A 12,639-nucleotide genomic window follows, 5' to 3' on the forward strand; every position below is an offset into this window, starting at 1 on the left:
TATCGTCCATATGATGAAGCATTGAAATAGGTAATGCAGTTTTTAAGATTCGAAAATTTTTTATTCCGTTTATGGCACCTTCTATGTGGATTCTTAAGTTAGCAACATCAGTAGTCTATTTACATTCACTAACAGTCATATGATTCTTTACCCTTGCACCTGGTGGGAATGATAAGCTGCAATAACAAAATAATCTTATCTTATTCAAAATCCCCTGTTTGCTATCACTTTATCGTCCATTTTCGACATATCATAAAAACCACTGTCACTTGTAATAAATTTATTTTTATGCTCTGCCACCGTAACATTTAGATTTAAAATTTATGTATCCATTTGGTGCTCAGACCAAATCACTGCTTGATTGTAAAGGGACTTTAAACATTCAATAAATATTTCAAAACAATCAAGAATCACTTTACACTTGTAATGCTTTGTTTTCACAAAAAACTCTGGCAATGACTTATGTTTTTTTTATTGTTTCACTTGGCATCCAATCAATAATAGCTCGTCCGAGAATATTGGCAAAAATTCTAATAAAAGTGGTAAAAGTAAAAGAACACACAGATTTTCAAATACTAAAACGATTAGCAATATCCTTATTTATTAAATCTAAGCGCAATCTCGTAAGCGTCTTTAAAAATTTTTCTCTGTGTGATAAAAGTTTACATTTAAATATAAATTTTAGTTGCTTTGCTACGTGTATGTTTTGGTTCTCTCTATTAACGAATAATCAGTAAAAATGGTTTTAACAAAAGCAACGTTTAAATTAACAAAGAAAGATATTCCAGTATTTATACTGGTTTATTTTCTTTTCATTTTTAGCTAATCTCTAAGAAATTTTTGTTTGGACTTTTGCTATATTTTAAATTTTTTTAACTGATTAGTAACGCTATTTACTTTACTCAAATAAGAGGTGATAAGTGAAAATTTGTATTCACATAAAGTACATTTTTTTGGTAGTGGTAAACTCAATGAATACATATGGTCTGATAATATAGATGGTAAAATATCTGCATTACAACTAACACTTAGAAACTCTGTAAAAATATTTTTTTTAGTAAACAAAGGTTCTACATGTTTCGTTTTACCAGAACACAGTAAAGAAGAGATTGGTTGCTTTAATAAAGTTCTTCTAGATTTTTTTTTCAGGTTAATCAAAACCCATATTTATTGTTGGATTAGGGTTGATAGAAGTTGGTATTTTTTTAACAAAATGATCGGAGCATACTCTATTAGCATTTACGGCTTTCTGTGCACTTCATTCCTTCTTTTCTTCTCTTCTATGCTGACTAATCTAGTGTTCTCTTTTTAAACTATTTCTGTTTAAATTTTGGAAACAATACATTTGGAATGGTATCTCACATCAACACTTGGATTGTACCTTGCCTTCGTGTTGAAACACATTTTACTTTTCAATTCTTCTAGCTTGTAAGAACTATCGGTAGATCCAGTTACAGCACAATTAACTTTCATCTTGAATATTTTATTACAAATTCGCTACTAAGAAAATAATTTATCTACTAAACTTTTTCCAGGACTTTTCTTACGCGATGAATATAATGGCAGAACCAAGCCCGAACTAGTGTATCATAAAAAAACCAAGCCCGAACTAGTGTATCGCAAAAAAATATTAGTCACGGCTCATTTAACTTCTTTAGATATTCCGGAATCGTTGCGGAAAAATCATGCCTCAATCATGTTTTTTACGCACACCCTATCACTGTAAACAACAAAAGTATTAAAAAGATTATTAGTTCAAAACGTAACACTTTACAAGACAAAAGGCTTAACAAACACAAGCAATCACTCAACCATTAATTTACTCAACAATTTTACGATTTACCTTTTTAATGCAAGAAGTTTTGTCAATAACTTATCCATTTTTTCCTATACGTCGAGTCAAACAAATCTGGCCTATAAATTCCCGAACATCATAATCTATTGATACATATTGGCGGTGGTGTAGCAGTATACTGCTGAAATGACATTAAATCTGCCTACATAGGTATAACTCAAACTGATACAGATATTGACATAATTTTTGCTGATATAATTTGTGGGCCTAGTAATCACCGCCTCATTACTTTAACACTTAACATCCTATTCTCTTGATAATTATATTTATCTTGATTTGATAATATTGATAATTAGCAATCTATGTGAATCTGTTTCTAAGTTTCTCATTGTTGGAGATAAAAGTCTTCACTACCTACATAAGACCAATTTTAAAATATTGATCTACGGTTTTGTCGCCCAACCAACCAAACCGGAAAGCATTATTCTAAAATCGCAATAAAAGAGTGTAATGACACTAGACCGGGTGAATAAAAATGAGCAATTGCTTTTACTTAGATATTGGTGAACTTTATGTGAATAAAAACTTCAGCAGTTTTGCTCAAATTTTTTATTCAAGTAAAGTTAAGCAATTTACTTAGTAATTGCTCAGCTATAATTGAATAGTAGATTAACATCTCTGATTGATAGTAGTAAAAGTGATACTAGTAATGAAGTGGAGACATTATTATGCCAATAATAGAAGAATTTCATATAGCGGAGGAAAAGCTTGAAAAAAAGTTATTGAAATATTTGTATTATTATATGCAACAAATATATTTTTTAAATAAATCTAAAATTATTTTACTTTCTTTGGTAATTTACATTTTCTTTGTCTATAATTTCATGTTGTTCATATCACTATTCTAAGAGGTCTAAAAGTTGCCTATTAAGTGGCAAGGGTGAACATTTGCAAATTATTTTAATGCATAAAAGGAATAACCAAAATACCAAATATTGTTTTTTTTATTTTATTCTTTATTTTAACATTCTATGATGGTTTTTGAGGGGCTATATTTAACTAGTTGTCTTCTTTTTGTAAATAATTTTTTTCTGCATAGTGAAAGAGAAATCTAACTTAACTCACTATTAGTTAAAATATTGATAAAAACTTGTCTGTAATAGTTATTAACCAAAAATTTTACCCTTATCAAAAAATAAAACCTAAAGAAAGATCTCCCAAGGACGCCACGGTGGCAATAAGTTGTCCACCGTGGCGTCCTTGGCCAAATATATATTAAAACTATTAGCACTAGAGTGCTAATAGTTTTAATATATATAAAAAAAAAATTTGTATTGGTATTTTTGTTTGGTAATTATATTGTTTTCAACAAACAAACTGTGAGAAAAAAGATTTACTGGATTTTCTATTTGTTTTACTGTTCTGACTATATTTGAATTTATTTGGCTAAATATCATATTTCAAGTTTATATACATATATATATATATATATATAATATATATATATATATATATATATATATATATGTATTTATATGTATTTATATATGTATACATATATATATTTTTATATATATATGTATTTATGTATATATATATATATATATATATATATATGTATATTTATATATATATTTATTTATAAATATATATATATTTATATATATAGTTATATATATAAATATATATATATATATACATTTATATATATATAAAAATATATATATATATATATATATAAATATATATATATATATATATATATATATATATATATATATATATATATATATATATATATATATATATATATATATATATATATATATATATATATATATATGAGTTGCAAATAGGATACAGATCCTATTAAAGTCATATAATGACTATAGGCAACTATCAATTGAACTGTCAAGCATTCGTTTAAATTCGTTAGTCGAGGAACAGTTAACTGTTGCATCATTGAGTGCATTCCAATGCTTAGTTAAAAAAATAATATCGTGGATCGGAATTTCTGTTAAATTCGCGTACAAACTGTTCTCGTTGACCACATCGAGCTGGACGTGTAATTGGTTCATTGTGCCAAATAATGATGGTAAGACCTTTTTCAATTTTAAACTTTTGAATCAAGTCACCTCTTATTCTACGATCCTTCAGTTTTTGAATTTGAAATAAGATACATCTATCTGTGTAACAAAGATGTTTGCATATAGTTGGGACTTTTGTGGATCGTCTTTGATTTTTCTCAATAGTCTTTATATCTTTCATTAAATAAGGTGACCAAGCACTGATTGCATGTTCCAGGTTAGGTCTGACATATGTTTTGTATAACTTAGTCCATAACATTAAATCCCTCGATATAAATGTTTTTTTTAACATATTAAGCATTCTGTTAGCTTTATTACTAGCATGAATAACTTGATTAAAATATTTAGCATTACTTGAAACAAATATACCAAGATCTTTTTCTACATCTGATTTTTCTAAATCGTAATTTAAATAATTGGTTGTATCTTGAAGTGAATAGTTTGAGCGTGGGTTGTTATTTCCCATATGCATAACTTTACATTTTTCTAGGTTCAGCTTCATCAAATAAACTTTTGTCCGTTCAGTGATTTTATTTAAATCAGTTTGAATGTCAGTGGTATCATTAAGAATATTTTTTACTCGTAGCTCATTCATTAGTTTCGAATCATCTGCATATAGTTTACTGACAAATTTTAAATTGTCTGGCAAGTCATTGATATAAATTATAAAAAGTATTGGGCCTAAAACTGAGCCTTGTGGGACACCGCTAGTAACGTGAGCCCAGATATGTGTTCTCCAAGTACTACTCTCTGTTTTCTATTAGTGAGAAAGTCTTTAATCCAATCAAGAAGGTCTCCAACTATTCCATAAGTTTTAAGCTTGATGATTAATAAATTGTGAGAGATTGTGTCAAAAGCTTTTGAAAAGTCCAGATATACCACATCTACTGCATTTTTGTTAGCTATGCATTCTGTAATATAATCATTGGATTCTAATAAGTTTGTAACACATGCTTTATTCTTTACAAAACCATGTTGAGATTGAGATATTAAATCTAGTTTTGAGAGATGATTTACAATGTCATTGGTTACTAAGCTTTCCATTAATTTACATGGAATAGATGTAAGAAAAACTGGTCTATAATTACTTGGTTCATTGGTATCACCTTTTTTAAATAGTGGAGTAACATTTGCATTGCGCCATGGATGAGGAATCGTTCTTTCTGATAGTGATTTGTTGTATATAATTGTTAGAGGTAAAGATAGTACATTATGACATTGTTTTAATATCATTGGAAGGACATTGTCCGGTCTGGTTGTTTTATTTGGATTTAAATTTTTTAATTTATTTTTGATCTCATCTATTGAAAAATGAAGGCTTGATAAACGCTCAGTTGTACGATTTGAAATTAGTGGAGAATCTTTGTTAACTGAATTATTGTTAAAGACTGATTTGAATTGATCATTTAATGTGTCAGCAATGAATCTACCATCTGTCCCAGTAACTCCATATTTATTTCGAATTGATTTGATGCTTTGTTTGATTTTGCGTGAACTATTAGCATAACTAAACAAACGTTTGGGATTTTTTGTATCAAAAGCTAAACTATGTTCAAATTTTTGATTAGTTAATCTTTTTTGTACTTGTAAAGAAGATTTTAGTTTTTTGTATTGTTCGACAAGCTAAGGTATTTTCCACTTTGAAGATTGATTTTTACGCCATAATCAGTTTTTTTTATTTATGAGGATTAAAAGTGTACGATTGAGCCAAAGAGGTTTGTTTTTATTTTTACATATCACTTTTGGTACAAACATATTTGTTATGTAGTTATAATAATTCAAAAATAAGTTGTAACTGTCATTTATATTTAAGTTGCTTAACTCTTTTAACCAAACTATATTTTGAAAACATTTAATGATAGAATTGAAATCACTTTTATGGTAATTGTACTTGAATGTTAAATAACTAGTTGTATCTTTATAACTTGATAAATCATAGTTAAATTTTAGTACCAAATGGCATTGACTAGCTAATCCAAGTAGTGGTAAATTTTCTATGTGTTTGATTCGGTCTGATGATTCAGTTATGACCAGGTCCAATATATTTTGTGGCATATTATTTTTTTGGATAAATGTTGATAATGTTACATTTTAAATGATGTTTATATTGTTAATAAGATCTACAACTCTAGCACCAATGCTGTTTTAATTACCATTAACTTGAACAGAACCATCTTCATACCATTTGATGTATGGAAAATTGAAATCACCACATATGAGTATACCGGTATATATTTTTCTGTTTAACTCTATTTTTGCTGCTTGTATACTTTGAATTATTTCATCGCCAGCTTGGTTTGACCTTTCAATGTTAGTGTTATTTAATTTTTCGTCATTATAAATAATTTTTGTTTTTAACAGTGGACGATAAATACAGCCAAGCTTAATAGTTTCGTTTCCATACTTGATAAGGCCCCAAAATTGCTCAGATTTCGTAACATTCATTAAAGAATTTTTTATTTCAAATGATGATATATTGTCATGAACATATATTGCTACACCACCACCATTATTTGTGTTTGAAATATTGTCGTTTCGTTTAATTTGTGTAAATAATAATTTTCAATAATCACTAAAGAATCTTCTTTGAACCAAGTTTAAGTAATAAATATAATATTAGGTTTGTACGTTGAAGCTAATAATGATAATTCAATTACTTTATCTGAATTTAATGAGGTAGCATTTGTATAAAGGCATTTTAATTGGTTATTATTTTCATCGTTTAATGTTTTTTGATTTGCTTGACATATATTGTTTTTATTACTTTTTGAAAATGTATATTTGAGTATGTATTTTTTATGTTTTTTTGAGCATAGTATTAATCTGCTACATACATACATATTCTGTATATACATATATATATATATATATATATATATATATATATATATATATATATATATATATATATATATATATATATATATATTTATATATATACATTTATATATATATATATATATATATATATATATATATATTTATATATATACATTTATATGTATATATATATATTTATATATATATATAAATATATATATATATATATATATATATTCATATATATTCATATATATGTATATATATATATATATATATACATATATATATATATATATATATATATATATATATATATATATATATGTATATATATATGTATATATATATATATATATATATATACATATATATATATGTGTATATATATAAAAATATACATATATATATATATAAATATGTATATAAATATATATATATATATATATATATATATATGTATATACATATATATATTCATATATATTCATATATATGTATATATATATATATATATATATATTTATGTATACATATATATATATATATATATATATATATATATATATATATATATATATATGTATATATATATGTATATATATATAGATATATATATATACATATATATATATATATATATATATATATATAAAAATATACATATATATATATATAAATATGTATATAAATATATATATATATATATATATATATATATATATATGTATATACATATATATATGTATATATATATATATATATGTATACACATTTATATATATATATATATATATATATATTTATATATATATATATATACATATATTTATATATATATATATATATATATATATATATATATATATATATATATATATATATAGTTATATATATATATATATATATATATATATATATATATATACATATATATAAATATATATGCATATATATATAGTTATATATATATATATATATAAAAATATATATATATATATATATATATATGTATATATATATATATTTATATATATAATGTATATATTTATATATATATATATATATATATATATATATATATATATAGTATATATATATATATATATATATATATATATATATATATATGTATACATTTATATATATATATATATATTTATATATATATATATATATATATATATAAATATATATATATATAAATGTGTATATAAATATATATATGTATATATATATATATATATATATATATATATATATATTTACATAAGTATATACATATATATATATATTTTTATGTATACATATATATATATATATATATATATATATATATATATATATTTATATATATATGTATGAATATTCTTGTTTTTCTTAAAGATACTAGCATTCGTTTCCATTTATTATTCTTAGATCTTTAATAAAGCCATCTTGAGCATAGTGCCAAGGATTTGTTGAATACACGTTTACATTTGTAAATGCTTCTGGTTGTGTATTTTCTGTACTGTGAATTAAATATCCATTAAGATATATTGTATACGTATAAATTTTGTTAATTTGAAACTGTGATATTCTTATACTTGTCCATTTATTTAAGTGTAATCGTTCTGTTATGGTGTAATAATCATACTTTCCATTAACTGAAGAATAAATCTTCATCCTTCCATTGGTTTCTAACCATACTCCTGGATTTCTGCACCCATAATACCCCCAATCACCTCCATTAGTCAGATGAATAACAGATGTATAATTAATAGTGTTATATAAAGTTGGTTTAACTTTAAAAGAGACAGAATAAGTTTTTTCAAGCGAGGGCAGTGTTGCAACTAGATTATCTTTTATCATCGCATGTTCCTTTAGATCTTCTATAATGTCTAAAAGAAGAAAGGAGTTCTTTATTAAATGCAATTTATTAATAAACAGAAAAAAAAAGTTACTTTTATGGAAAAAAAATTTTTCAGGTAATTATATTTTATGCCCTTTTTTTAAATTTTTTTTTTTTTTTTTCTCTCTATTTTTTGCCGTAAGAATCTGTATCTGTTAATAATAGTTTTGCTAGGTCAGCATTTTTTTTCTTTATCTAATAATAATAAAATTCGTATATTAGTGTTTTGCTCTAATCTAATATACACACTCCTAAGTAAATCGGTAAAGTATATTTTCATTTTGTTCTTTTTATATGAGTTGCTATTAAGTTTTTATCAAATATTGTTCAACTATTAAAGTTAGGGTTTAATGCTAATTTAATAGCTTCATATCTGTATGTTACTAATCTAATATCAACTTAGGTATGTATGTTCTGTATGTTACTAATCCAATATCAACTAATATCAAGTTAGGTTTTAATGCTAATTTAATAGCTTCATATCTGTATGTTACTAATCTAATATCAACTCTGTTTTTAATATTCTTCATTGTTTTTCCAAAATATGAATTGTTCATGAGTTTAAAAAAGTCTTTCTCAAACCTATTAGTTGATATAGTTCTAAGTTTTGTATTTTTATCAATGTATTCACTTAACCACACTCTTTCTTGAAACTTTACACGTCTATGAATTTTAGTATTCTTTAATCCTAATCTTTTATACAATTTAAAATTTTCATAAGGAATGGCATAATTTTTCCTGTTATTTAAATTAGCAACTAATTTTTCAACATGGTTAATAGTTATTCTTTCAGGTGCGAGCGGATAATCATTTTGTTCACCATGCAGATGTTCAGGATAATCTAAATTGACTTCTAGTATTCATTTAATTGATTTCCAATTTTCTATTTCATTTTCATCCATCCATTTAAAACTATGTGTCGGAAGTGGTTTACTCATTGCCCATCCATATAAGTTATTAGCATCTAGATACTGAATATAGATTAATGATTTGCTTTATTATTAGAAGTTCCAAATCTATTAGATATTATTCTAATTCCACCTCTTATACCTTTCTTTATCATTAGTAATATATCGTAATCACTCAGCAATTCTAATTTTATTTCTGTCATCTTCAATGCAGCATCCCAAACTAATCCTGGTCATGTATAGTGCCAAGCAGGATCTAAATCATAACTTCTAATACAAAGATCTCTAAAATTTTCAAAGACGTCAGCTAGTAAAAGCACATCTGAATCGTTGTATAAATCATAATAATCTCTAAATGATTTGCAACTAAATTCTTTCCACACATTTTGCACATACGAGAAATAATTATTACTTATTCCTTCACCGTTTAATCTCGAAAAGAATGATTCTTTCGGCGGTAAATGTGTCTCATTAAATTTATTAACAGAATCAACCTAATCATGTGGGTGTGTACCTTTTCTTAGTGAAAAATGTAATTTTTCACCTGAATATAATTTTCCTATATTGCTGCAATGGTCTTCTGCTAAATTCTTTGATAAAGCATCAAAACTATCATACATAAATCTATAACTATCTAAGAAATAAAATTCACGTTTAACTTCAACTTTCTTACCCTCTTTATTAGTAAACTCACCAACTTTAATTTCTCTAGAAAAGCTAATATATTTTTCTTCATTGTTTTGTATACAATTCAACTTTCCTCCAGATAATTTTTTTATAAATAAGTGAGAATCGTAACCAGATAAATTGTGAAATAGTGCTGTAAAGAATTTTATAATTGTATAATTTAAATTACAACTTTGATGAGCAGCACCTCTATATTTTCATGTAATATAGCAGTGGTCACCCACAAATGTGACATGATATTGATGCATTAAAATCATGCTTGTTTTCAAAAGTAAATATCATCCTTTTTGGAAAATTAATTTTGTTATAAATTTTCTTAATATCGTTTTTTAAGCTATCAATAAAAATTTGTGCAATATCATCAGTTTCATTAGTTGAAGTAAACGTGACTGGACTACTTTGATAAATACTTTCGTCAAAACATTTAATATAATAACAGAATGAACTTAGAATATGTTTTTGATATTGTTTAGTAAAAGATTCATTCGGATTTAGTTCACAAGTGTCAATTGGTTTGACAAAACTTTTAAAGTCAGCATATACTACAAACGGAACTCTAATTGATTTATTGTGATTAGTAGATTGCATTGTTGAATTTGGTGGTGGAAGTTCAATACGTACTGAATCATGTGTTTCCCAATACGTTTTATGATTAGATAATGATTCTTCAGAATTAAACCCAAGTAAACAATTCCTATAATAGTGTATAGTAAATTTGTTCTTAGATGTTTGCGAAGATAGCAGTCTCCTTAAATTTGTTATTAAACAATAGTGATTAGTTTCACCAATTGAGATTAATAGTATATCTATTAGATGTTTACATTCATTATTCTTTGACATACGGTAAATATGACCTTCTGAGTTTTCATAACCAAATAAATTAAAACTAATATCTTGATTATTATTCTCAAATTGTGTGATTTGATTTAATGATACTGGAAATTCTACTTTATTCCATTTTATATTTTCTGCTTGATTTTTAAGATCCTTATCTACTTTTTTAGGATGATTATTTTTTGGATGTAATGCTCTTGCAACACACCACCAAAATGTTGTTTATCTTCACTTTTTATATTAGTTTTTTATATGCTAAATTTTTATTAAGTGGAATGTATAATTTAGCTTTAATAGGATTATAATCGATAATAGTTATTTCCATCTTTTTAACTGAAACAAACCTTCAATCTGATCCTAACTGTTGCAAGATGATAATTATTCCAAAATTTTATGCTCAGCACTTTCATATAATTCATTTAAATTTGTTGTATTTAATACAACTTGATTATTTGTTCTAAACACATTAGTTGTGGTTATAGTTTCTCCTGTTAGAATAGAAGTACGCTCCATTCCACAAGTGAGAGCTATATAAACCTTTGAATTTCTGTTTTCATTTATTATTCTAATTGCACTGTTTTTAGCAGCATTTGTGAATGATAAAGCATTGTAACCTTTTATTCCTTTTGCTTTAAATTGTTTTGTCACATTTTCAATAGATGATTGATTTAATTTAAATTTTATTGCATCTATTTCTTTATTTATTTCTTCAACTTTACTTTGAGGTTCAAGTTAGTTTCTAACTTCAAAATTATTGTTATTTTTTAATAAGTTGACTTTTTGATTGACTAATTTCTTAATTGTATTAGGTACGTATGACACAATCTAATCAGCAATAGAATTAAATTTACTTTTTTTTAACTGATTCTTTTTTTGCTGTCGATATATTCACTGTATTTTTAATCGTATTAGGCACAAATGACATAAGCCAACCTGTTGTAGATTGCGATGGTCTTTGTTCAATCGGTGTATTACTAACTGATGTAGATTGAGTTTGTGTATGGTCAACAAGTGTGTGCGCTAACGCTTCAAATAATTCGCTTTTTCTCATTCTATGATAATGTTTAATTTTTCGCTCTTGTGCGATTTGTTTTTGTTTTTCATTTTTATAAAACGAGATATTTTTTTTTATTTTCATTTTATTTAAATACTTAAAAAAAAAACATAACTTGTCATATTTTTAATTATTATATCTTCATTCGTATTTTTAAATAGGACCAAATTCTCGTATTCTCTAATAATAATTAATATTTTTATGTTTTGAAATCTCCTGCTCTTTTGTAATAGTCAATGTTCTATATACAAAAGGTGTAGAAGTTAAAATTTCTGAAGATGTTATATCTGGAATAGAGTAATTTAGTATTTTTTCCATTTTTTATACGACAAGATTATATTTATTAAAAGATTTGCAAAGCATATGTAAATATTTTTTAAGCATAAATTTATTATAAACATTCTATACGTTTCCACCCTCTTATTCTATAAGTCTTTCTTTTTTAAACTCACCATCTATTTCAGTTTCAACAGTTCTATTCGAAAAAAGTAAACAATTGTTGATAGTTTAATAGTTATATCACATTCTTTTACATTTTTGTTTTTCATTTTTTTATATGACAA

General features: G+C 24.6%; 2 protein-coding genes across 2 annotated transcripts in view; both read right to left on the bottom strand.

Annotated features, from left to right (window-relative positions):
* LOC136089514 (uncharacterized) overlaps nucleotides 1–12,639 on the bottom strand; it is a 91,899-nt gene that overhangs the window by 52,632 nt on the left and 26,628 nt on the right. The window contains exon 3 of the mRNA XM_065815560.1: nucleotides 8,097–8,582. The gene's annotated coding sequence lies outside the window, so the exon portion shown is untranslated. The remainder of the gene's footprint in view (nucleotides 1–8,096; nucleotides 8,583–12,639) is intronic.
* LOC136089905 (uncharacterized) lies at nucleotides 3,776–6,327 on the bottom strand. Its single transcript, XM_065816004.1, has 3 exons — nucleotides 6,036–6,327; nucleotides 4,598–5,423; nucleotides 3,776–4,505 (listed from the first exon to the last, which is right to left on the bottom strand). The coding sequence occupies exons 1-3, from the start codon at nucleotides 6,325–6,327 to the stop codon at nucleotides 3,776–3,778; spliced, it is 1,848 nt and encodes a 615-aa protein (XP_065672076.1).

The sequence above is a fragment of the Hydra vulgaris genome, chromosome 13 (assembly GCF_038396675.1).
Source record: "Hydra vulgaris chromosome 13, alternate assembly HydraT2T_AEP".
Classification (NCBI taxonomy): Eukaryota; Metazoa; Cnidaria; class Hydrozoa; order Anthoathecata; family Hydridae; genus Hydra; species Hydra vulgaris.

Bases quoted from the DNA above. Each gene is read 5' to 3' on its own strand.
- LOC136089905 (XM_065816004.1), bottom strand. From the start codon at position 6,327: ATGAATGTTACGAAATCTGAGCAATTTTGGGGCCTTATCAAGTATGGA. The intron at 5,424-6,035 runs GTAATTAAAACA...AACATAGTTTAG, and splicing joins TGGTTCTGTTCAAGTTAATG to CTTTTGATACAAAAAATCCC. The intron at 4,506-4,597 runs GTTACTAGCGGT...AAAATTTGTCAG, and splicing joins GAACACATATCTGGGCTCAC to TAAACTATATGCAGATGATT.